The sequence below is a fragment of the Podarcis cretensis genome, assembly GCF_951804945.1.
Source record: "Podarcis cretensis genome assembly, chromosome: 6".
Lineage (NCBI taxonomy): Eukaryota > Metazoa > Chordata > Lepidosauria > Squamata > Lacertidae > Podarcis > Podarcis cretensis.
The window spans coordinates 61,627,105-61,652,779 of record NC_137175.1 but is presented as its reverse complement, the minus strand read 5'-3'; the positions used below and the strand labels follow the sequence as shown (position 1 = coordinate 61,652,779).

The 25,675-nt window shown below is 41.2% G+C and overlaps 2 protein-coding genes across 5 annotated transcripts in view; both read left to right on the top strand.

The window, feature by feature from the left end:
• LOC307219176 (cytochrome P450 2J1-like) overlaps positions 1-25,675 on the top strand; it is a gene marked incomplete at its 5' end in the record, with an annotated part of 87,533 nt that overhangs the window by 22,591 nt on the left and 39,267 nt on the right. The window lies entirely within an intron of this gene.
• Positions 1,337-24,151, top strand: LOC307219143 (cytochrome P450 2J2-like). 4 transcript variants are annotated; one of them, XM_079982138.1, is made up of 11 exons: positions 6,751-8,482; positions 8,696-8,778; positions 11,108-11,417; positions 12,226-12,388; positions 13,533-13,682; positions 14,404-14,564; positions 15,661-15,852; positions 16,367-16,502; positions 16,800-16,987; positions 17,981-18,119; positions 18,674-24,151. In XM_079982138.1, the coding sequence occupies exons 3-11, from the start codon at positions 11,217-11,219 to the stop codon at positions 18,847-18,849; spliced, it is 1,506 nt and encodes a 501-aa protein (XP_079838264.1). In that variant the 5' UTR covers positions 6,751-8,482; positions 8,696-8,778; positions 11,108-11,216; the 3' UTR covers positions 18,850-24,151. The 4 variants fall into 4 exon arrangements, with proteins under 4 accessions (XP_079838265.1, XP_079838267.1, XP_079838264.1 ...); XM_079982140.1 differs by having other exon boundaries at positions 6,753-8,482; positions 15,661-15,837; XM_079982139.1 differs by lacking the exons at positions 6,751-8,482; positions 8,696-8,778 and adding an exon at positions 1,337-1,668.

Here is a 25,675-nt window from a genome sequence, read left to right as displayed (position 1 = left end):
GAGGAAGGAGGGAGAACAAAGGAGCAGCACTATTTAGTACAGTGGTACCTCAAGTTACATACGCTTCAGGTTAAAGACTCCACTAACCCAGAAATAGTGCTTCAGGTTAAGAACTTTGCTTCAGGATAAGAACAGAAATCGTGCTCCGGCGGCGAAGCAGCAGCAGGAGGCCCCATTAGCTAAAGTGGTGCTTCCGGTTAAGAACAGTTTCAGGTTAAGTACGGACCTCCGGAACGAATTAAGTACTTAACCTGAGGTACCAATGTACAGTTATGATGCTTCAACTGTTCTTAATTTACCCTGACTACTATAATCCTATACCCAATTTGATTTACCTGAGACAAAGCCCCATTAAACATTATGAGAATTACATCTGAGTAAAGATGTGTACATTGTACTTAGAATTTCCTATATAGGGATCTTTGAGTACCTGGACTTAAGCAGAACACTTTGCTTTTGCCACCCACCCACTATTTGCACAAAATAACTTCAAGGGAATACCTGTGCCAAATAATAATAATAATAATAATAATAATAATAATAATAATAAATTTTATTTATATCCCGCCCTCCCCAGCTGAAGCCGGGCTCAGGGCGGCTAACAACAATAAAACAGTACAAAAGTACAGCACAAACAACACTCTAAAATCATTCATTATAAAATTAATTAATTCAAGCCACTGGCAACCATTGGGCCAGAGCTCTGCGAAGATTGCCGAGGGAGGGAGTCAGGCTGTGCCCTGGCCAAAGGCCTGGCGGAACAGCTCTGTCTTGCAGGCCCTGCGGAAAGATGTCAAGTCCCGCAGGGCCCTGGTCTCTTGTGACAGAGTGTTCCACCAGATCGGAGCCACGGCCGAAAAAGCCCTGGCTCTAGTTGAGGCCAGCCTAACTTCTCTGTGGCCTGGGACCTTCAAGATGTTTTTATTTGAAGACCGTAAGTTTCGTGGGGCATACCAGGAGAGGCGGTCCCGTAGGTATGAGGGTCCTAGGCCGTATAGGGCTTTGAAGGTTAAAACCAGCACCTTAAACCTGATTCTGTACTCCACCAGGAGCCAGTGCAGCTGGTATAGCACCGGGTGAATGTGATCTCGCAGCGAAGACCCCGTAAGGAGTCTTGCTGCAGCATTCTGCACCCGCTGGAGTTTCTGGGTCAGTCTCAAGGGCAGCCCCACGTAGAGCGAGTTACAATAATCCAGTCTGGAGTTGACCGTCGCGTGGATCACAGTGGCTAGGTCAGGGCGAGAGAGGTAAGGAGCCAACTGCTTAGCTTGGCAGAGATGGAAAAATGCCGCCTTTGTTGTAGCTGCAATCTGCGCCTCCATGGATGCTTCCCAGTTGCTATGAAAAGTGAACAGCAAGACAAGAAGCTGGATAGAAAAGCAGGAATCAGAAGGTCTTTAGGACCCTGGGGCATTTCTATCAGCTTGTGTCCAAAACTTGCAGTTTGCTCATTGGCTCAAAACAGGGGAAAAGGTCTTGCTTGTCTCTCTTTCTCCCCTCTCGGGAGAGGGAACAAATAGCTTGCTTTCACCCTTTGTAAAGGAAGGTCAGAATCAAGGCCAGGGTCCCAAGACACTGTGGGCTTCCTCTGGCTCTCTTCTAAAGAGCCTACTGAATAGGTCTTCCTGTGCAGCTCTAACTGGTTCCTGTCACTGAAGAGAGCAGCTGGTAAGTCATGTTGCTGCAGGATTTCCATCTGCTGAATTTGTTTCCTGACAACAGGAAGCAGTCCTCCCCACAGATCTTCAATGTCCATTATGCACTCATGTTATACCTAAACACTTTAGATCTTTAGATCTTGCTTTTCCAGATTGTTCTTTCTACACCTTACCTCTTCTTGTCTTATATGCATCAGCCAGTAGTACCAGGACTAAGTTCCTAGCCAAGTTCTGTTACACATGTTTTGTTTGTTATTATGCATTTCTTACTTTTTCCGAGAAAATGTCAATAAAAATCAATTGAAAACAACAACTGTGGATCCTTAGGAGCTTCTGGTTCTGAGCCTGACAGAACACAACCTTGTTCTGGCTGCAGTGGAAAAAGGGCATCAGTTTGTTTATAGAAAAGGGTGTGCTCACAACTCAAGATCTAGCTCTAATGAAATTCCTGCCTATGTTTACAAAATTAGAAAGTTTTTACAAGGCACATTTTGTTCATTGAGATCATGCAAAGAGCTTAATATGTTAGCTGCATCAATGCATCTTTTTATTATTTATTTATTTATTTATTTATTTATTTATTTATACAACAAGAAAAAAACACACAAAAAAACACAAATACCAAATTACACACAAATTACAAAAATAACCATAGCCACATAATTTTCTTGGCAAACAATAAAATATCTATTGGTCTTAACACTAAAGACCCAACTTCCTGTCTATTCCATATTTCAAATTCATGTTACTTACTGCCACTACACATTTTTTTCATAATTAAACTTATTCTCAATAAATCTAATTTCTTCTATCTACCTAGCAACTATTACTGAAGTTCCTCGAATGCTGCAACAGAATTTAAACTACTATATTCATTTTTCAGATATTCTTTGCAAACCTCCCATTTAGAAACAAATTCCTGTTTTGGTTTATTCTTTATCTTTTCTGATAAACCATCTAATTCGGCATATTCTGTCAGCTTTTGGATCCAATCTTGTATAGAGGGGATTTCATTACTCTTCCATTTTGCTGCGATCAAAACTCTTGCTGCCGCCGTCGCATATAAAAAGATACCCTTCCTCTTTTGTGGAATATCCAAATCTGTTATTCCCAGGAGGTAGGCCTCTAGTTTTTTATTGAAAGAGATCTTTAGCATTTTTTGCAGTTCTGCATGTATACTCTCCCAGAATACCTGTATTTTCCTACATGTCCACCACATATGGTAGAATGTTCCTGAGTCTCCGCATCTCCAACAATTACTTGACACATTTTTATTCATTTTTTAAAGTTTCCATGGTGTTAGATACCATCGATGTTGCATTTTTTGAAAGTTCTCTCTAATCGTGTAACAGTTTGTGAATTTCCAATTGATCTTCCATAAATTTTCCCATTGGGCCATGGTTATTGAATGGCCAAAATCCTGGGACCACCTCACCATTGCCACAGTGGCAATGCATCAATGCATCTTAATGAACATACAAGAACTCTCCCTTGTTACCTGTATTGTTTAGTCTAATAGGAGTTCTGATTTTTCGATATGATTTTGCAAGTATCTTTCAAACACCTTCCAGTCCCTATCTATCTTCTCTTTTGAGATCCTTCCAATTTCTCCCATTGCTTTGGATATATTGTAGTACTCCAATAATTTGGCAAGACACTCTATTTTTGTCGGTACAATATTACTTTTCCAATTTTTCGAAGTCAATAGCCTTGCGGCTACTGTTGCATATAAATATAAGGTCTTGTCTTCTTCCTTTAGGCTTCCTGGTACTATTCCCAATAAAAAACCTTCTGGTGTTTTCCTAAATGAATAGCTAAACATTTTTTTTCATTTCATTATATATTGTTTCCCAAAATTGTTTGATATTTAAACAATTCCACCATATATTGATCATAGTACCTTTTCCAGTATTGCATCGCCAGCAGACATCGCTACAGTTCTTATTCATTTTTGCTATTCTTTCAGGTGTTAAATACCATCTATGTTGCATTTTAAGGTAATTTTCTTTCAGTATATAACACATGGTGAATTTCATATCTTCTTTCCACAAATTTTCGCATTGTTCAAACATATTATTTTTCCCAATATCTTGCGCCCATTTAATCATTGATACTTTAACCAATTCATCCTTTGTTTCCCACTCTAAGATCAGATTATACAATTTAGATATTTTTAAAAATTTTTCTTGTATTAAGTATTTATCAAATTTTGATATTTCTTTTTCAAACCCTAACTTTTTATCTTTCGCTAATCTATACTTAATTTGAATATATTGGAACCAATCACTAATATGAGCTTTAATTTCTGTATAATCCTTTAATTCCAATTCTCCATTTTCTTCCTTTAATACCATTTTGTAGGTAGCCCAATTTTCTTTCATATTTAATTTTTTCACTGCGACAATTTCTGCCGACGATGCCCACCAGGGAGTTTTCGGTTCTAGGAGTCTTTTATATTTCTCCCATATTTGATATATAGACTTTCTGACTATATGCCCTAGGACAATGTTTCCCAACCTTTGGTCTCCAGCTGTTTTCAGACTACAATTCCCATCATCCCTGACCATTGATCTTGCTAGCTAGGGATCATGGGAGTTGTAGTCCAAAAACAGCTGGAGATCCAAGGTTGGGAAACACTGCCCTAGGAAGCCTTTATGTACTTTAACTTTTTCATCTATTAGATAGGCATGCCATCCAAATCTCGTCTCTACTCCCTCTAAATCCAATACATCCGAATCATCTAATTTGATCCATTCTTTTAGCCAGGTCAGACCCACCGCATCATGATATAACTCCATGTCAGGGAGACCAAATCCTCCTCTCTCCTTCTTATCTATCATTATTTTGTGTTTTATTCTTGGCTTTTTCCCTGACCATACGAATTTAGCCAAATCTCTTTTCCAATTATTAAAACATTTATCTCCTCCTAGTATTGGGATACTTTGAAATAAAAACATCATCCTTGGTAATATGTTCATCTTTATTACCGATATTTTCCCTAGTAAGAAAAGATTTAATTTTCCCCATACTTGCAAATCATTTTTTATTTCATTCCATGTTTTCCCATAGTTCTCATTAAATCTATAGTGTTTGTTGTTAAATTTATTCCAAGATACCTTATTTTCTTTTTCATTTCCAATCCTGTAATTTCTTGTAATTTCACTTCATCTTTTTCTTCCATATTTTTCACTAACATTTTGGTTTTCCCATAGTTTAATTTAAATCCTGCTAATCTGCCATATTTGTTTATGCATTCCAATATTCTAGGTGTACATTGTAGGGGGTTTTCGGTTGTGATCATAACATCATCTGCAAAGGCTCTTAACTTATATCTTTTTTCACCAACTGCTATTCATCTTATTTGGTTGTCCTGCCTTATTTTCTTTAATAGAACCTCTAATACTATTATAAATAACATTGGGGATAGGGGGCATCCTTGTCTTGTACCTTTAAAGATATTGATTTCTTCTCCAAACTCTCCATTAATAATAATTTTTGCTTTCTGTTGGTTATATATTGCATTTATACCTTTTTGGAATTTTTCACCTAGACACAATTCTTTTAATAGTTTTTTTTATAAATTCACATGAGATTTTATCGAAAGCCTTCTCCGCATCGATTGAAATCAGGGCCGCTTGTTTATCTCTTCTTACTTGTAGATATTCCATTATGTCTATTATATTTCTAATATTATCCTTTATTTGTCTACCTTCCACAAATCCAGCCTGGTTTTTATTACTATTTTTCCTATAAATTTTTTCAACCTGTTAGCCAATAATCCTGCATAAATTTTATAATCCGCATTTAACAATGAAATGGGTCTATAATTTGAGACAGATTCCAAGTCCGTACCTTGTTTTGGCAGGAGCATTATATACGCTTGAGTCCAAGAGTCTGGAATATTCCCCTTCTCTACTGCTTCCTCTATTACTTCTTTTAGTGGGTCGATTAATTCATTTAACATTTCTTTGTAGTATTCAGCTGGTATGCCATCTGGACCTGTGGATTTCCCTATTTTTAATTTTTGAATTGATTCCTTAATTTCTACGGTTGATATTGGTTCATTTAATAATTTATGGTCTTCTTCTGCTATCTCTATTAATTTATTTTTCTTTATATATTCCTCTGTTTCTTCTATTGGCACTTCATCTTTTTGATATAATTTTTTGTAATATTTTTCAAATTCTTTTTTAATTTGTGTCATATCCCTTATTGTCCTCTCTTCTACTTTTATTTTATTTATTAATTTTTCATTTCTTTGTTTTTTTAATTGCCAGGCAAGGATCTTGCCTGGTTTATTTGCCCAGCCCATTCAAAATTTTTATATTTCCAAAATTTGATTTGTTGTTCTACCTCCTGTTCTATAATTTTATTATATTCTACTCTCAGTAATTTAATTTCCTAATTTAATCTCTCTTTATTTTTGCTTGCATAGGCCAATTTTTCCTTCCTTTTAATTTCTTCTAAAAGCTCCCTTTTCTTTTTTTCTTTATTCTTATATGCTATTGAGTTTTGTTGTATGAAATATCCCCTAATAACTGCCTTCCCAGCATCCCACACTGTTTTAACATCTGTCCCTTTCCTCCAATTGTTTTCAAAATATTCCTTCATCAACTTTCTGGCTCCTCGTATTACTTTTTGGTTTTTTAATAAGAAAACATTCATTCTCCACCTTTTTTTCCTTTTCTCCTCTTTTCCTTTAAGAGTTAATGATACTGGATTGTGATCTGTAAGAGTTTTTGGTAATATTTCGGCATTCTCTGCTTCAATTGTCATATCCTTAGTAATCCATATACTATCGATTCAACTATACGAATTTTTTGGTTCTGAGAAATATGTGAACTCCTTTTGGACAGGATATTTATATCTCCATATATCCACTAAATCAAAAATCTTTACCATTTCCACAAAGCTTTTTGGCAGCTTCCCTTCATTCCCCCCCCTCTTCTTCTGCAATCTATCCAATTCTGGTTCCATTGCTCCATTTAAATCCCCTAACACAATACTTTTCATATCTATATATTCCATTAATAGTGATCTTACTTTAACATAGAATTCTGATTTTCTTTTATTGATCCATAGATTCCCGCTACCACAATTGGTTCCCCTCTAGTGATATTTTGACTATTACAATCCTCCCCTCTTTATCTTCATATAACAATTCTGGTTCATATTTGCTTTTAACATACATTGCAACCCCCCTCTTTTTTCTTACATCAGATGCGATGAATTCTTCCCCTAACTTTGGTTTTACCAATAATCTTTTATGCTTAGTATTGATGTGGGTTTCTTGTAAACAAGCAAGGTCCCACTTCTGCCTCTCTAAGATATGTTCTATTTTCTGCCTCTTCCTCCTATTGTTTAGACCATTTACGTTCCAAGATAACAATTTGAATTTCATTCTTTGTTAGTTAAAAAATTATAAAGTTAGTAGAAAGAGTTAAAATTATCTGCAGTGGTGAAGGAGAAGGATTTTGTAATAGCTATTGGTCTGATTATTTACCACTGGCATAGTTCTTTATCCTTCCACCCTTTGCTGAGCTCTTTCTTCTTCTTCCACCTCATCCAATAGCTCTCCCTTTCTTCCTTCCTCATTTCTTACTTCTCTTTTCCCTCCTCCTAATTCTCCTCGATACTTCCTCCAAAACATATCTGCTTCCTCAAATGTCTCAAATTGTCTTCTTTTTCCTTTGAAATTGAAGGAAATCCTCACTGGGTATTCCCATCTGAAGGATATTGATTTGGCCTTTAGTGCTTTTGTTAGAAATTGGAATTGCTGTCTCTTTTTTATCAACCTGGGTGGGACTTCTCATAAAATTATTATTTCCTTTCCATCTATGGTTAATTTGTTCTTACTCTTTGCTTGGAGGATCTTATCTTTCATCCAATTCGATGTGAATACAATGATGCAGTCTGCCGGCCATTTGTTCATTTTTGCTTTCCTTGAGTTCACTCTGAAGATTTTCTCTGTCTGTTCTATTATGTCTTTTTCCTGTAAATGTAGCCACTTTGCTAAAGTTTCAGTCATCGTCTCCCAAATATCCTCCTTCTCCTCTTCTGGTACATTCCTGAATCTCAAGGTTTTCTCTTTAATCTGCATCTGTATCATTGCTAGCGCATCCCCAGTAGCTTCCTGGATTGCTTTTTGTTCCTACATCTCCTTTTTCAATTTGACCATTTCTTTTCTTTGTTCCCTTTGTTCTTTGCTAATTTTCTTCACCATCTCTTCCATTTGTTGATTTTTATTCTTAATTTCTTGTATTTTCTTATCTGTCTCCTTCATTCCTTCTAAGACTTCTGTTAATTTTTCCTTTATTTCTTCATTTTCTTTTTCATTTTTTTATTGTTTTCTAATTTTTCTAATTTCCCATCAATTGTGTTGATTTTTTCTTCCAACTCTTTTCTCAATCCTCCCATGTCCAATTTCAAACTAATAATATGCTCCTTCAAATCCATTTATTCAAGGCCTGAGTTTCTTCTTAGTTGTTGCTGTTGACTTCCAGTTCCAGTCATCTGGTTTTTAATTGCATGAGACATTTTGCATTCTCTTTTTCAACCACCAGATGTCCTTCTATTACTTCAAATTTCCTTTATTACTGCTTTTCCTACTTTGTCCACTGGGAATCACTGTGTTCTTATTTACTCAATTTGCCAGCTTCTGCCCTCCTTTAATCCTCTCTTTTACTATTTTGTCTTCGTCACTTCCTCCTCCTTCCTCCTTCTTGATGATTACTCAGTTTCTTCAGACTCTCGATGCCATCTTATCTGTTAAATTCCCCTCCTTTTCCCCACAGCATTCCTTATTCCTTTGCCCTGCTCCAAAGGTCCTGTCTTACTACACTAGGGATTATATAGCTCCATATGAAATTTCATGCATGTCAGTTAATATCTTGACCCTCCTCCACAAAAATAGCTGTTTACTTGGCCGTTTTCCTGTGTCGTGAAGGCTGAAATTTCAACAAAGCACATGCCTTTGCTAGACTTTTTTTGGCTACCTGCTAAAAGCATTATTCTTTTGGCAAGCATACCTAGGGCAGTTCAAGGACATTCAGCTTCAAAGCAGCTGCTTCACTCCACCCAGCTCCAACAACAGGCAGCCTGCACTGCTTTGCACTTTGTAGTAAGTCCGTTTCAGATAGTGTGCTTTTCAAATAGTTTGATTGCAATCTGAGTGATTTCTTTACACTCTCTCCATATTTTTTCCCATTCTTCTGTCTTCCCTTTACTTTTGTGGTAGCATTACTTCTCCTCCGCTATTTTTACTCTTTATTTTGTTTTGGGTTTACTCACTCCATGAGGGTTTCCCCCCCTGAGTTCCCTTTTTTCCCTTCGTCTTATTTCCTTTTAGGTTTTATTGCTGCTGCCGCCACTTTACGTTTATTTTAATATAGAAATAGAGATTTTACCATCTTGTCGCTGCTTCAGTGATGTGAGGCTTTTGACCAGTCTGTTTGATGTTCTTCTCTGTGCCTGGATTCTCCCCCACCTCAGCAGTATTTTTTCCCTTTTGGTGAGGGGTGCCGGGACTCCAAAAAGACACTGCTGAAGTTCCTTTTGACTTGAGCTTCCTTCCAAGCCTTTTCAGGGGTCGTTTAGCCAAACGTTGCCCCTCACAGTACCGGTGTACACCCCGACCTGCTTACTGCAGTCAGAGCTCACACTGTTGCAGCTGTGGTAAAAGCGGAAGTCCCCCATTGTGTTTCCTTTTGTTTGAGCATAAAGATGGACAGGGCATAGCTGGATACTTTCAACAATATATAAATCAGTGTAGATATCCTGACGTCCAAAGGGAAATACTTAAATTGTTTTCCAGAAATTTTGCAAGAACGTAACAGAAGAGGAAGACAACTAAATATTCAAGTGCTGCTTTTGTTTATATTAACTCTGTTGTCGTGTTTCATATCTTACCATGCTATGATCTGGATTATCTTTTTTGGTAGTTTGTTTATTTGTAGTAATATCTTATGGTTGAGTAATGACCTTGATATGATATAGCATAAAGACTCAGTGAAGATCTACTGTATATGTTTTTTAAAAAAGTTTTACTTTTCTTCTATAATCAAAAGATTTAATTTCCTCCTTGGAACTAACTGATCAGGAAAGTAGATTAAAAATCCCATTGACAACATGTTTACACAATCATAACCATCAACCCTTTGGCAAGTACAGTTTGCACATTCTTGTATTAAAGATGCAGGACCAAAATTAAGACCAGTGCTATTTTTCTAGAAAAAGGAAGTGCCAGAACTCACCATCAACACCTCCCTTGTTCTCTTATAATGGCAATGAGGCCCACATAAAAGCAGGGGCATAGGAAGGGGGCCGGGGGCAGGTCACCCCAGGTGCCATCATGGAGGGGGGTGACAAATGATGAAGGAACAATTACTGCCCTACTAGGGCAGTTCATAAAAAACTGTTGTTTTTTTTAAAAAAAATGCCTGCTCCAAAGGTCCTGTCTTACTACACTAGGGATTATATAGCTCCATATGAAATTTCATGCATGTCAGTTAATATCTTGACCCTCCTCCACAAAAATAGCTGTTTACTTGGCCATTTTCCTGTGTCGTGAAGGCTGAAATTTCAACAAAGCACATGCCTTTGCTAGACTTTTTTTGGCTACCTGCTAAAAGCATTATTCTTTAGGCAAGCATACCTAGATGCTTAGGGAGTAGAAGTAATTTTAATTGTGATATTTTAGCTTTTGTATGTTTTAGAGTAGGATTGTTAATTTTTCTTGATTTTACTGCTGTGGTGGTTTTTTGTTTTGGTAAACCGCTTTGCATGTTTTTTGAAATAAATTTTATTAAATAAATAAGCAGATAAAATAACACAATCCCTCCTGTAGATATAAGTATTTGTCCATAGTCGTCTACTTGTTATCAGAGGCTCAGAATCCACATTCCTTTGTAAGAAAACATGAAATAATGTAAAACCATTTCTGCAGGCAAAAATCAATCAATCAATCAATGGGGGGGGGGTGACAAGAAAGAAATGTTCCGCACCAGGTACCACCTGACCTTCCTACACCTCTGTATGAAAGGTGCCGGAATTGAGTTCTGGTGAGTTCTGGCTGGGGAAAAAAAGCCCTGGCTAAGACTAGTACTACATGATATGGTAGCACTCAATGGAAGTCACAAGAGCTGAGCTGCTGCTGCTTATGGAAGGGAGAGAAGCAACACTGCAGTGACGGAGCCAATCTGATGCTCTTGGCAACGCATTTGCATTGCATCAATTTCTTCCCTTCTGCATGGTCTGCTGCTGGCTAAAACTGCCTAGTACTAGAGGACTCTGGCGCTCTGAATGAGCCTTCTCCCATCATCCCTGTCTATTGGCCATACTGGCCCACTCTCTTTTTCCTGATTGGTGGAATCATTCATTAGGTCATTTCCTGCCTCTTTATGGGCATGATGTACAGTAATATAGGCAGACTTTGTTCTCATTTTCTACAGGCACATTAGCCAAGAACACAGGTGTGGCTGTTCTAGTGGTATCAGATTCGGGTTTCCACCAGCAGACAGCAGACCAATCTGCAAAAGGAACACCTAGGTGGGTTTGAAGATGCTGCTGCAGCTGCTCTCTGTCCTCTGGGAGGCCTTGTCCCTGCAGGTCGTTCTGGTGTTTCTGGCTACATTTCTACTTCTTGCTGATTACAAGAGAAATATTCGCCCAAGGAATTACCCCCCAGGGCCCATGCCTCTTCCTTTGCTGGGTAATATGCTACATGTGGATTTCAAGAAGCCTCACATTTCATTACAAAAGGTAAGGATGAAGGAAAAACCTATGGCATGAATTAAATACTACACTGCTGTGCCAGATTTAGGGTGGTGCAAGTGGTTCCCTGGCATAGGGCACTGAGTCAAGTGGGCAAAGAATTGAGAGGATTGATCATTGTGAAGATCCATTTATGTGTGCCAGATTTTGGTCACTCTCAGGGTGCCATACTACCAAAATATGCCCCTACATTGCACTAGAAAGGAGTGTAAGACCCTGGCTGGAGAAGCAGGTTGAGATGCTTCCAGGTTTAGCATCCTGATTCTGAGAGAGGTCAGCCTGATGTCTGCGAGGAGCCCATATGTGGGGCATCAAGAAAAATGCCTTTCTTTTTGTTTGTTCCCAGAATATGGTATCCAGAAGTGTTTTGCCTCTGAACTTTGAGGATCTATTTTATTCTACAGTTATTTGTAACAAATCTGGGTCTTACAACTGCCTTTCACTTACCGTGGTTGGCAGAGTATTTTTTGTGTGTGTTTGTATGTTTTGTTGCTCCTAGTCCTACCTTCCCCACTTTTATCTTTGCAACAACTCTGTGTGGTAGACTAGGCAAAGTTACTACATGCAAATAAGCAGCAACTCTTGTGAATACATTGCAGGTGGAGGATGGAGGGGGCCTGTCCATGTACAGACCCTGGAAACCATTTTGGCATTTCTGATGTCCCCGATATATTTGATGGCAATCAAAGTTCCCTTCTTCCATATAGGCATTCAAGAAGCACCAAGCAGACAAATTAATATATAATATATAGAGAGGATAAATCATTTCTTACATTCTTCCTCAATCTCCATTCAGCTTATAGAAAAATACGGCAATATCTACAGTCTTCAGGTTGGAAGCATGAGGTTTGTGGTTGTGAATGGATTGCATCTGGTGAAAGAGGTTCTTGTCCATCAGGGTGACAACTTTGTAGATCGACCAAGTAGTCCTGGTATCCAGGGAATATTTGGGTCATCTGGTAAGTTTCTTTTAATGTTGTCAATTATTTAGATAATTAAATGATTCCTTTTTATTTTTTATTTTTAATGGTCTGCATTGATTGGGGAACCTTTTAGATTATTTCTCAAGTTTAAATATTCAGGACTCATTGTTAGATCTTTCCTTAATCTTCATTTTCATTCCTTGCATCTTTAAACTACTACTAGTAAGCTGTGTCATAAAAGTATACCTACTAAACTGTTTAAATTAACTGAACTCACCATTCAGTATTGAGTACTGAAGATAAACAGCTTGTAAATAAGAACCTGGCATTATTATGGATGGAGGAATCTGTCGGTTTTTCTTTCAATCAGTTCTTCATTTTTCCATTCTTCAGTTTGCAATACTTACACATCAGTAACACTCCAGTTTGCTCATTGTTTCAGAAAGTGAGACTGAAGTAAGGTTACATTTAAATTCAAGATGAACTGAATTTCTGTCCCATCACTAGTAGAGATGGAATAATGGTTAGTGCTTAAGCATGAAAGGAACAGGTAATAGCTTCTTCACAGTCATTTATCTACTTATAGGGCAAATCCTGGAAAAAGGACTACAGTTCACAAGCCAACCTAAGGAGGGATAATGACGTTAACATAGCAAAATGAAACAAAAATAAAAAAGAAAATAAATCTATTAACCACAAGGAAAGGAAGGGTGTGAATAATTACAGAAGGGGCTAGAGTGGGACCCCCATTTTAAATCTAAACCAGTTAATTCCAGGGGGGGAAATGCCTGAGTGGCCTAAGGAGAGGAGGGAACAAAATATATTAACTGCATGACTTCTTCACTACACTTCTTCCACATTCTTTTAATGCTGCTTTTCTATCAAGAGTTCGCACAGTGTTTCACAGGACAAAATAAAATTAGTATTAAAAATTCTACCCAAACACCGAAACACACAAAAAGCATCAATGAAACAGCAGTAACAGCAAACAGCAGAATTCAGAGCAAACAGATAAAAGCCACCAGCACAAATTGGCTAGTTTCTAATGCCTTGCAGTCTTTCCAAATGTCATCAGCAGGCAAGCAGAATGATGGAAAGCAAAGAGGAGTCCATCTTGGAATTAACAGGACTGATAAATCTACTTACTTGCTGTATGTACTTATTACTCCTTTCCATCTAGGAATAGTCTTCTCTAATGGTCTCATCTGGAAACAACAAAGACAATTTGCCTTATCATTTCTCAGAAACTTTGGTTTGGGCAAAAGGTCTTTAGAAGAAAGAATACAGGAGGAGAGCCGTTACTTAACCGAAGCAATAGAAGCTGAGAAAGGTGAGAACCAGAGTTAACAATCCTGTGGCCCACCTATGATACTTACCTTAAGTTGCTACTTTGTATGAACTAGGTCAAAACTTCATTAGCTAGGTTGCGAAGCTTTCTGGCATTATTTCTTCACACAAATGTAGCCCTGCTTGGACTGGAATAACCCTGTGATGGCAAAGGGGGTGTTGATAGGAAGCTCCACAGAGGCTTGTTGTGGTGCAGAAAAGTTCTAGTGTGAAGCTCAGTGCGGGAACCTGCCATGGGAGCTAAAACCCCCTGAACTAGAACAGAGTAAGAACAAAGGTTGGGTTTTGAGGATATCTGCAGATTTTTGATAATTTCTACAACCAACGTCGCAAATAGAGTAGGGTTTGAAGTGCAATATTTTTGGTATATCAGTGTGTCTCTATACTGTCTCTGATGGGGATGGTCCTTATCCTTTTTGACAGCCATTGTTACAAAAATGCCCTTTCCTGACCTCCTGCCTCTCAGATCAATATCACCATACTGCAGAATAATCATTGCCTATGGAGAATAAATATAAATGGGCCTCAGACTCTTGTGTGTCCCAGGTTAAATTACAAGATATAATGTTAATATGAAATGATTTCTTCAGCTAAAACAAATCCTGCCTCATCAACATCCAACCACTTTCCCCGCCTTCTGTTTTTGTTATATGGAAGCTGGAAGCACCCCAATTCCTTCTGCACCATTTTCTTTCTCTCTCCAGGGCAGCCATTTGACCCTCAATTTCAGATTAATAATGCTGTTTCAAATATCATCTGTTCCATCACTTTTGGGGACCGCTTTGATTACCATGACAGCCGTTTCCATAATTTATTGCTCCTGTTTGATGACGCATTGCTTCTTCAAGGAAGTTTTTGGAGTGTGGTAGGCGTCTTTGATTTCAACAGAATTGCTTTGATTCTAGACACTCCCACATTCTTGCTGACTGTGCAATCATTTGCTTTGGGTCCTCCTGTTTCTTCATGTTCTCCTTCCTGTTTTCTCCCTTACTATTCATTCAAGTCTCTTGACTCATCCTTTTGCCTTCTAGCATTTTTTATCAATGCAATAAAGACTTTAGTATTGCAATGTGGGTTGTGAAATTGTTTATTACAGCAGAGGTTGTGTTTTTAAGTGGCTGGAGGTATGCGTATATCTGTTCCTCGTACGCAGGTGTCCAGTGACCCACATCCAGTGGAGCTGTGGGCACGCTATTAGCATTAGCAGAGTATCAGCAAAGAAGTGAGGCTGTAGGTATTTGGCATCACAAAAGCTTCTTTATTTACAAAAGATCAAAACAACAAACATGGCTGAGAGTGAGCAGCAGCTTCACACGTCTCCTCTGTCCGAAAGCAGAGAACAAAGAGTAAAAGTACAAAAGCACATAGAATGGAAGTACAGTGTCTGAGTTCTGTTCCCACACTCCTATTACTATGGAATGTAAACAGTGGATCACGAGATCCAGCAGCAAAAAGAGAATGAAATTACTAATAGGAGGGCTGTCACATGTGTGACTGAATAAAATCTCTGTGTATGTGAACAGGGTGTGACTTGATCCTACACAAACCTGTTCAAATCTGTGAATGGAAGCCCCATGCAGATGCATAACATTAAAGAGAAACTCTACATATTCATGACATGAGCAGGCATTGATATAGGCCTTTTTCAAATGATGGCAATCATCTTCTTGAGAAGTCAATCAGTGAATTACAAGTTGTGTTCGTAGAACTAACCACAATGATGCCATTTGATTTGCAATCTGTACATTCTAACCAAGAAGTTAAGACATTGCCATGGGGTCCCATCGTAAGCAGTGGTGAGTGCTATATTTGCTCTGGTTCCAAGAGACTCTGCCATCTTTGAGCCTGTGCACACCAGCCTTTATTACTGCTAGCCTCTTTCCCATGACAGCAGCATGATGTGAATGATTGTTGAGAGGGGTTTTCCTTCACATATATGATATTAGTGTTTGTTTCCTCAGCTGTACGATGCATTTCCTACTGTCATGAAGCACTTGCCAGGGCCCCATCAGACACTTTTTAAAAAATGGGGGCAGGTGAAATCCTTTGTGAGAGAAATCATTGAAAAACACAAAGAAGTCTGGAACCCATCTGAACCCAGAGACTTCATTGATGACTACCTAAATGAAATGGCCAAGGCGAGAGATGAAAAGGTAAAAAAAGTATGTATCTTTAATAACAAAACAGTAGTAGAAGGCAGAGAAGCAATAACTAGTCATGTGGCTTGTCTGAATGGTCCTTAGTGCCTGACCATATTCTTTCTGTTGAATTTATGACTTCAGACAAAATACATTTCTGCATGCAGAGAATATGAGGTCATGTATTTTGTGGGGAGACACCTCTCCACTTGTTCACTGCTGGGATTTCACCACTAGTCGGTGGTTTGTGAGAGCACACAGTTGACATGACTAAAAGAATCTCTGCAGTGGAGGCATCTCATGACCAAAGGAATCAGTTGCCTGAATAAACCCAGACCAGGAATTATTGACCAGAACAAACCCAAACTTTATGCCAGCACCAGAGAGTCACAGGACTCTTGACTGGATCTTCCTAGAGGCAGGATTAGAGTCACTGAATCCACTGGTGATCTCTTGACATATGGGGCTGACAGTAGGATGGTGTTTTTAATGACAGCTGAACTCCCTGGTGCATTTTCTTTGCTTTAAGGAGGATGCCCCTTCCAGTTTCCATGAAGAAAACCTCCTACAATCAACACTGGATCTGTTTTCTGCTGGAACAGAACCACCTTCTGTAACCCTGCGCTGGGCTTTGCTGTACATGGCCATATACCCAGACATTCAAGGTAGAATTGTAGTTGACTCATTTGCCTTTCATTACAGTCGGAATACTGCAGCTTCAGGTGGACTTGTCAGAAAACACACATTCCCCTCAATAAAAGAATGAAGTCTTAAGGCATTGCTGGAACTTGACTAGTGAAAGTCCTGTGTGCTTTTTCAGTTGAAGGGAATTTCACAAATGAGATACCACTACTCAGGAGGGTCTATCCCTTGTCACCATCTACTGGGTACCCAGTTTCCTTGCAGATATTGGTTTATGTCTGTTCTCCTTGTAGTGATAGCAGATTTTCTTTTCTCTGCAGCAAAAGTCCAAGCAGAAATAGATTCTGTGATTGGCCAGTCTCGCCAGCCATCAATGGATGACAGGGACAGCATGCCGTATACCAATGCGGTTATTCATGAAATTCAAAGATTAAGCAGCATTGTGCCTGCGAATTCGCCCCGGATGACAGCTAAGGACACTACACTCGCTGGGTTTCATATTCCCAAAGTAAGTATTAAGATGATACAATGGTACCTTGGGTTAAGAATTTAATTCATTCCGCAGGTCCGTTCTTAACCTGAAACTGTTCTTAACCTGAGGTACCACTTTAGCTAATGGGGCCTCCTGCCTCTGCCGTGTGATTTCTGTTCTCATCCTGAAGCAAAGTTCTTAACCCGAGGTACTATTTCTGGGTTAGCAGAGTCTGTAACCTGAAGCGTCTGTAACTTGAAGCATCTGTAACCCAAGGTACCACTGTATACCATTCTTAATTTCCTTTCCTCTTTCTTCAAGATACAAAAACTTGAAGCCAGAGTTCTAAATGAGGGTTGGCCAACATGAGGTCCTCCAGATGTTGTTCAAGTCCAACTCTTACCAACCTGAGCCAGCATAAGCAATAGGCAAGAATGGTTGGACTTGGATCCAGGAGGCTCAGTACTGCTGTAGATAGTTGCACAGATAAAAACACAAAGAGTTCTCTGCCAGTTTAATCTACTATCTTCTCTTCTTTTTCTTTGAGAGGAAACCATATTGATTCCCAACCTGACTTTGAATGTCTTTAAAAATCTATATTGGAACTGTGCTTTTGTGGGACTTCATTGGATGAATGACTTAATAATGAGAAGTAAATATTGCTTTCAGAACATATCCTTGCTCTGTCAGGGGATAGAGGCTTAGTACTGCTATAATTTCAAAGAGAATACAGTGGTACCTCTGGTTACGAACTTAATTCATTCCAAAGGTGTGTTCTAAACCTGAAACTGTTCTTAATCTGAGGTACCACCTTAGCTAATGGGGCCTCCCGCTGCCACCACGCCACTACTGTGTGATTTCTGTTCTCATCCTGAGGTAAAGTTCTCAATCCGAGGTACTACTTCCTTGTTAGTGGAGTCTGTAACCTGAAGTATTTGTAAAACAAGGTGTTTGTAACCCGAGGTACCACTGTACTCGAAAGCGCCTTGTCATTTTTATCTACTTTCTTCTCTGCTTCTCCTTTGCCAGGGAACCATAATGCTCGCCAGTTTGACCTCTGTGCTGTTTGACAAGAATGAGTGGGAAACACCCAATGAGTTTAATCCTGGCCATTTCCTGGAAAATGATCAGTTCATGAAAAGGGAAGCGTTCTTGCCATTCTCTGCAGGTAAAAAAGTTCATGGGCTGCTCATCAGAACTGCAACAGTGACAATATGATGGTGATTTGGTTGCTGAGAGCCTTGTGTATTGCTGGGGTTACCACCCTATTGGGACCAGTGGTCACATTTGGGATTTTGAGGAAGTGCTCTGTGTGCATGTCACAAAATGGCTGCCATTCTCAGCTGCCCTAGAACAGAAACCTACTTCGATCTGGATCTTGAGCAACTAACTCTGTTTGCCACACCCTTAGATAATCTATATGCAGATTAGGGAGATGCCTAATAAAATAAACATGAAATTGAAATTTTCTCCAAAACTACATATGAGAGAAATTTATGTTAATTGAAATGTATCTATTCCAAATTCTCAAAAACCATGATCATATTTGTTCAGTGTTCCCATTTGCTTCACTAGGGAATACAGAGGACTGATTTTTATCTTTATTTTGCAACAACATACTGTTTTAAAGTATTTGTTCTCTCAGTGTTGTTTTAAACTGTGCAGCCGTTTACTGTAGCAAAAGCTTTCCACTGAAACAGTCTCTTTCTCCCTCTCTTCCAGGAAAGCGAGCTTGTCTGGGAGAGCAGTTGGCGAGGACTGAGCTCTTTCTTTTCTTCACTGCCCTAATTCAGAAATTCACTTTCCAAGCTCCAAATAATGAGACATTAAGCCGTGAATATAGGATGGGTCTGACATTGTCTCCCCTGCCATACCGGATTTGTGCATTTTCTCGCTAAGGGACCCATCTTATAGCATTGCCATTCTTAAAAAAGTCGGATTAGTTTGTGGGGCAGAAACATGCCTGTGGCTTAGTATTAATTATGTTAAGCAAGAATTGATTAGGACTTCACCCAAGTAAGTAGGGTTGGGATTGCAGCCTGTACCTTTAAAAAAAGTGCATTCAATTCACATTTCCCCCCTCAAGGAATTCAGGCAACTGTAACTTAAGGCTGCTGGGAATTGTAGCTCTCTGAAGGGTAAACTACATTTCCCATGATTCTTGGGGTGTGTGTGTATGTATGCAAATAATATTGTTTCATTGGTGAGGATCCAAATTATCCCACTATTTTCAATATTATTATATTGCTGCTGTTGCTGCTCTGGTGAGTGCTGGGTGGACCGCTCCCTTTCCTGCTAACTCCATCTGGCCTAGGGGGCGGGGCCTGCACTCACCACTACAGTTTAGAGGCCTGAGCAGCTGCCTGTAGCAAGTGACAAAATGGTTTTAAATGTTTTAAGTGCTTTTAATTTGCTGCACCTTAAATGGTGGTGGTTGTTTTTTATAATATTTTATAATTTTATAATTTTATTTCTGCTTGCGGTTGGTTAAGTATTTAGTCAGGGTGGGGAGTGGTTTAATTTTAGTATTATTGTTTCTTGCTGTGCTTCTATTTTTATTATTCTGTTAAGTTATTATATAGTTTGTATATTGCCTTTTAAGGGGAAGGGTCAGGGCTGCCTGGGAGAGGGCCTCAGCCAATAGAATGGCTGGGGCAGGTTCCACAGGGGGGAATGTATTGGGACATCTGATCTCAGTGATCACGGGCAGGAGGAGGAGTTACGCTAAGACCAGACCATGTCATTACCAAGGAGGCAGGTTTAGTCGTTGTCTGAGGACTATCCCTGCCTCCAGGTCTGGTCCTGACCGGAAGGATACTGGAATAAGCAAGGGAAACCCACATGACCTGAAAGTGATGCTGTGCAATGCCAGGTCAATGATGAATAAAACCACTGCCATCCACAACCTGATTGTGGATGGAGGATTTGACCTGGCATGTGTGACAGAGACCTGGTTGGATGAAGCAGATGGGCCTGTCCTTGCCGCTGCTTGCCCACCAGGTTTCTCTTACGCACAGCAACCCAGGTCATGTGGGCGGGGAGGGGGGGTTGCAGTGATTTTTAGGAAGTCATTAGTCTGCACCAGGTGTCCTATTGGGAAGACCCAGTTCTCTGAGTGCATGTTCTGGAAGTTGGGCAATAGGGGCAGTACAGGATTCCTGTTGGTGTACCGACCTCCCCGCTGCACCAAGGATTCCCTGCCCGAGCTGCTTCAGGTCGTGGCGGATATGCTCCTGGAGACACCTAGCTTGGTTGTCCTGGGGGATTTTAACATCCATGCCGACACGACCTTACAAGGGGCCGCTCGGGACTTCGTGGAAAGCATGGCCTCCATGGGGCTGTCCCTGAATAAGTCTGGCCCAACTCATAGCTGCGGACCTGCCTTAGACTTGGTGTTTACCTCTACGGATGTTAGTGATCTGACATTAACTAAAAGCGAAACAAAAGAAGTGCCATGGTCAGATCACTTCCTGGTGCAACTGGACTTCTCCGCGACCCTTCCCCTCTGCAGGGAGGTGGGACCGATTCGGATGGTCCACCCCCACCACTTAATGGATCCAATTGGCTTCCAGAGAGTGGTAGGGGATTTTTATCCCAAGTTGATGGCCTTTCAGCTGATTCCCTGGTGGCCTGCTGGAATGTGGAGTTAACCAGGGCTATTGACTGTCTGGCTCTGAAGCGCCCTCTCCAATTGCATGGAGCCCGGACAGCCCCGTGGTTTTCCCCGGAGCTGAGGGTGATGAAACAATCGTTGAGACGGCTAGAGCGTCGGTGGCGGAAAACTCATTCTGAATCAGACCGGACACGGGCTAGAGCTCAACGTCGAGCCTACCAAGTGGCAATGGCGATGGCGAAGAGGGCCTTCTTCACCGCCTCCATTGCATCTGCAGAAAACAGCAGCAGGAAACTTTTTCAGGTGGTTCGCAATCTATCGGAACCACCTGCACCACCGGGGCCTGGTAGGGACCCCAAGATCTCCTGCAATGCTTTTGCAAAGTTTTTTGCAGATAAAGTCGCTCAGATTCAGAAGGAGGTAGACTCCACCGTGGGAGCAGAGCCAGGGTGGGAGAGTGCTAGAGTTCTGTCTAGTCCTGTTACATGGGATCAATTCCAATCTGTTACCTCCGAGGATGTGGACAGGCTGCTTGGACAAGTGAAACCGACCACCTGTCTCCTTGATCCTTGCCCATCCTGGCTGATAAAAGTGAGCCGGGAAGGGCTGGGCGATGGACTCTGCGGGGTGGTGAAAGCTTCCCTCTGTGAGGGAGCCTTCCCAGACCCGCTGAATGAGGCATCATTAAACCGCTTCTTAAAAAAACATCTTTAGACCCAGCCAATTTGGCCAACTATCGCCCAGTCTCAAATTTACCATTCTTGGGCAAGGTGATTGAGCGGGTGGTTGCCAAACAACTCCAAGCACGCCTGGAGGATGCGGACCATTTGGATCCCTTCCAATCAGGATTCAGGCCTCACCATGGGACTGAAACTACCTTGGTCGCGCTGGTTGATGATCTCCGGCGGGCTAGGGACAAAGGTGAAAGCTGTTTCCTAGTTCTGCTGGATCTCTCAGCGGCCTTTGACACCATCGACCATAAGATCCTTCTGGACCATCTAGAAGGGCTGGGAGCTGGGGGCACTGTTATACGGTGGTTTCGCTCCTTTCTCCTGGGCCGTGTCCAGAAAGCGGTGGTGGGGGATGAGTGTTCAGACCCCTGGGCTCTCACTTGTGGGGTGCCTCAGGGTTCCGTCCTCTCCCCAATGCTTTTTAATATCTATATGAAGCTGCTGGGAGAGATGATCAGGGGGTTTGGGCTGGGTGTTCATCAGTATCAATGACTTGGATGATGGACTCAAGGGCATCCTGATCAAATTTGCAGATGACACCAAACTGGGAGGGGTGGCTAACACCCCAGAGGACAGGATCACACTTCAAAACGACCTTGACAGATTAGAGAACTGGGCAAAAACAAACAAGATGAATTTTAACAGGGAGAAATGTAAAGTATTGCACTTGGGCAAAAAAAATGAGAGGCACAAATACAAGATGGGTGACACCTGGCTTGAGAGCAGTACATGTGAAAAGCATCTAGGAGTCTTGGTTGAGCACAAACTTGACATGAGCCAACAGTGTGACACGGCAGCTAAAAAAGCCAATGTAATTCTGGGCTGCATCAATAGGAGTATAGCATCTAGATCAAGGGAAGTAATAGTGCCACTGTATTCTGCTCTGGTCAGATCTCACCTGGAGTACTGTGTCCAGTTCTGGGCACCACAGTTCAAGAAGGACACTGACAAACTGGAACGTGTCCAGAGGAGGTCAACCAAAATGGTCAAAGGCCTGGAAACAATGCCTTATGAGGAATGGCTAAGGGAGCTGGGCATGTTTAGCCTGGAGAAGAGGAGGTTAAGGGGTGATATGATAGCCATGTTCAAATATATAAAAGGATGTCACATAGAGGAGGGAGAAAGGTTGTTTTCTGCTGCCCCAAAGAAGTGGACACGGAGCAATGGTTCCAAACTACAAGAAAGAAGATTCCACCTAAACATTAGGAAGAACTTCCTGACAGTAAGAGCTGTTCGACAGTGGAATTTGCTGCCACGTAGTGTGGTGGAGTCTCCTTCTTTGGAGGTCTTTAAGCAGAGGCTTGACAACCATATGTCAGGAGTGCTCTGATGGTGTTTCCTGCTTGGCAGGGGGTTGGACTCGATGCCCTTGTGGTCTCTTCCAACTCTATGATTCTATGATTCTATGATTCTATGAGTATGCAGATGACACCCAGCTCTACCTCTCCTTTAAATCAGAACCAGTGAAGGCAGTGAAGGTCCTGTGTGAGTGCCTGGAGGCTGTTGGAGGATGGATGGTGGCTAACAGATTGAGGTTGAATCCTGACAAGACAGAAGTACTGTTTTGGGGGGACAGGGGGCGGGCAGGTGTGCGGGATTCCCTGGTCCTGAATGGGGTAATTGTGCCCCTGAAGGACCAGGTGCGCAGCCTGGGAGTCATTTTGGACTCACAGCTGTCCATGGAGGCACAGGTTAATTCTGTGTCCAGGGCAGCTGTCTACCAGCTCCACTTGGTATGCAGGCTAAGACCCTACCTGCCCACGGACTTTCTTGCCAGAGTGGTGCATGCTCTGGTTATCTCCCGCTTGGACTACTGCAATGCGCTCTACGTGGAGCTACCTTTGAAGGTGACTCGGAAACTGCAATTAATCCAGAATGCGGCAGCTAGACTAGTGACTGGGAGTGGCCGCCGGGACCACATAACACCGGTTCTGAGAGATCTGCATTGGCTCCCAGTACGTTTCCGAGCACAATTCAAAGTGTTGGTGCTGACCTTTAAAGCCCTAAAAGGCCTCGGTCCTGTATACCTGAAGGAGCGTCTCCACCCCCATTGTTCAGCTGAGATCCAGCGCTGAGGGCCTTCTGGTGGTTCCCTCATTGCAAGAGGTAAGGTTACAGGGAACCAGGCAGAGGGCCTTCTCGGTAGTGGCACCTGCCCTGTGGAACGCCCTCCCAGCAGATGTCAAAGTAATAAACAACTATTTTACTTTTAAAAGACAACTGAAGGCAGCCCTCTTTAGGGAAGTTTTTAATGTCTGATGCTGTACTGTTTTTAATATTCAGTTGGAAGCTGCCCAGAGTGACTGGGGAAACCCAGCCAGATGGGCGGGGTATAAATAATAAGTTATTATTATTATTATTATTATTATTATTATTATTATTATTATTATTATCATCATCATCATCAACTAGGGCTGCCATATATCTGGGTTTTTCCGGACACATCCAGGAATTGGGTTGCAAAATGATGTCTGGGCAGATTATTGCTGAATTGGCAAAATGTCTGAGAAAAGTAGGGGCAATTTTTTAAACAACAACAACAAAATTTATAGATTAAATTAAACAACCCCCCCCCAAAAAAAGCTCAACAACGTAACGCTGGGGAAAATGGTCAACCCCCCCATCTTTCACGGAATGTGGGGCTTGAACCCATGACCTTGAGATTATCTCTGTTCTGTATTGTTGGGCCAAACCCCAAGGCAGAGTTTAAATGTGCTTCTAAATATAGTAAAATTGGTGGGTTAAGCATAGAACTCTTGAGTTGTATGGTGGACAATGAATATTCCCTAGGTTTTATTATTTTCCCAAAACAATTTTGTTGTTCTTTAATAAACATGGTGGCTAACAAGGTGAAAACTGAGTCTGCAAAGTGTTTTCCATGAAAATCGTTAAAAGTGGCAATTTGGCTGTCAGGGAGTGCTGACACTCACAGGGGCAGGGGCAGAGGAGAATGTCAAAACATACATGCTCCCTTTCCATCAGTACTATTGTGTCCAGTTGAAAACATTCAAGCAGAAATTTCCTGGGGATATTGTGCCTGCAGTTCTTTGGGAGTCTTGGGCTTGATGTGTGCTTGGCCTGAACCAATCTCTCCTGTGGTGTTCTTTGGGAGAAGGAACATGGAGTCTTAAGGCCTTTGAACAACAATTATTGAATAATAAAGGCTTACTCTCAGTTCTTTCTAAAATTATATTGGATGCCACTGTAGGTGGACCTGCTGATTAGAAGTTGTGCTGGGAACAAAATATCCAGCTTTCACTCAGTGATAGAGACTGGGAGGTTTTGTGGTGGAAATTGCCTTATAAATCAGTCTTTGCTTCTGTGAGGGAATTATCTTTGAAAGTATTGCAAAGCTGGTATTTGACACCCAGGTATTTGGCCCACACTGCATCAGTTTCCTCCTCCCTCTGTTGGATGGTGGGTGTCACCAGGTGGGCATGTATTGATACAAGTGGGTTTGGGAGAGAAGGAGCTTATAGAAATCTCTCAAATAATGCAACAGGATGTGCTCCTTACCCCACGTTTGGCAGTACTGAAACTAACAATTCAAACTGGGTTTTAAAGAACAATGAATTTATTGTCCACCTGGTCACAAGAAGATGAATAATAATGAAAGTTATTTTGTTGTTTTGTTCTGGGGAAGGAATTTTTCTGAGCATCACTATTATTCTGTGAAATACAGGTATTTCCTGGTCCCCACAATAGTTTCAGAAGTACCCCTGGGCCAAAAAGGTGGGAGCCTCTGGTTTCCACAGCAACATTTTAGTGACTGGGTGCTTTCATACTTGACCTCCCCCAGCAGACCTCCATGCGGTTGCAGCTTGCAGCCATTGATGCTCCACATGCACTGGGGCAGGAACAAGGGTTTCCTTGCCACTCAGCTCCACAGTAGACACAATTCCACCTGGCCACCTGATTATCATCAGTTTTAGTACTCTTGTATTTAAGATGGGTAACCAAGACTAAGAGATCATGGCTTGGCTAAGACCAGTATCCACCCCCCATGGTAAGGTGGCTCTCACTACACCTCCCAAGAGCTGAGTTGCTCCTGCTTACTTGGAGGGAGGAAAAGCAACTCAACGCACCAATGGAGCCAATCCAGAGCTCCTGCCAATGAATTTGCATTGCACAAAGTTTCCCTCTTCTACATGGTCTGCTGCTTTGTGAAACTATCTAGTCCTAGAGTGCTCTCCAGTGATGCCTGACTGTTGACCACACAACCTAGGGCTGTTGGGAGTTGGAGAACCAAAACATCTGGAGAGGTGCTGGTTCCCAGTCAGTCAGGTCAGTCTGTTGCCAAAGCAAAATCTAACTCATGCAATACTGTACAGAAGTCAAGCAGGGTGACTTCTCTGACCTCCTTAGGCAGGGGTCAGAGCT

Excerpts from the sequence above, each read along its gene's own strand:
- LOC307219143 (XM_079982139.1), top strand. The coding sequence starts at position 11,217 with ATGCTGCTGCAGCTGCTCTCTGTCCTCTGGGAGGCCTTGTCCCTGCAG. Across the intron at positions 12,389-13,532 it reads GGGAATATTTGGGTCATCTG|GAATAGTCTTCTCTAATGGT; the intron begins GTAAGTTTCTTT and ends CTTTCCATCTAG. Across the intron at positions 13,683-14,403 it reads AGCAATAGAAGCTGAGAAAG|GGCAGCCATTTGACCCTCAA; the intron begins GTGAGAACCAGA and ends TTCTCTCTCCAG.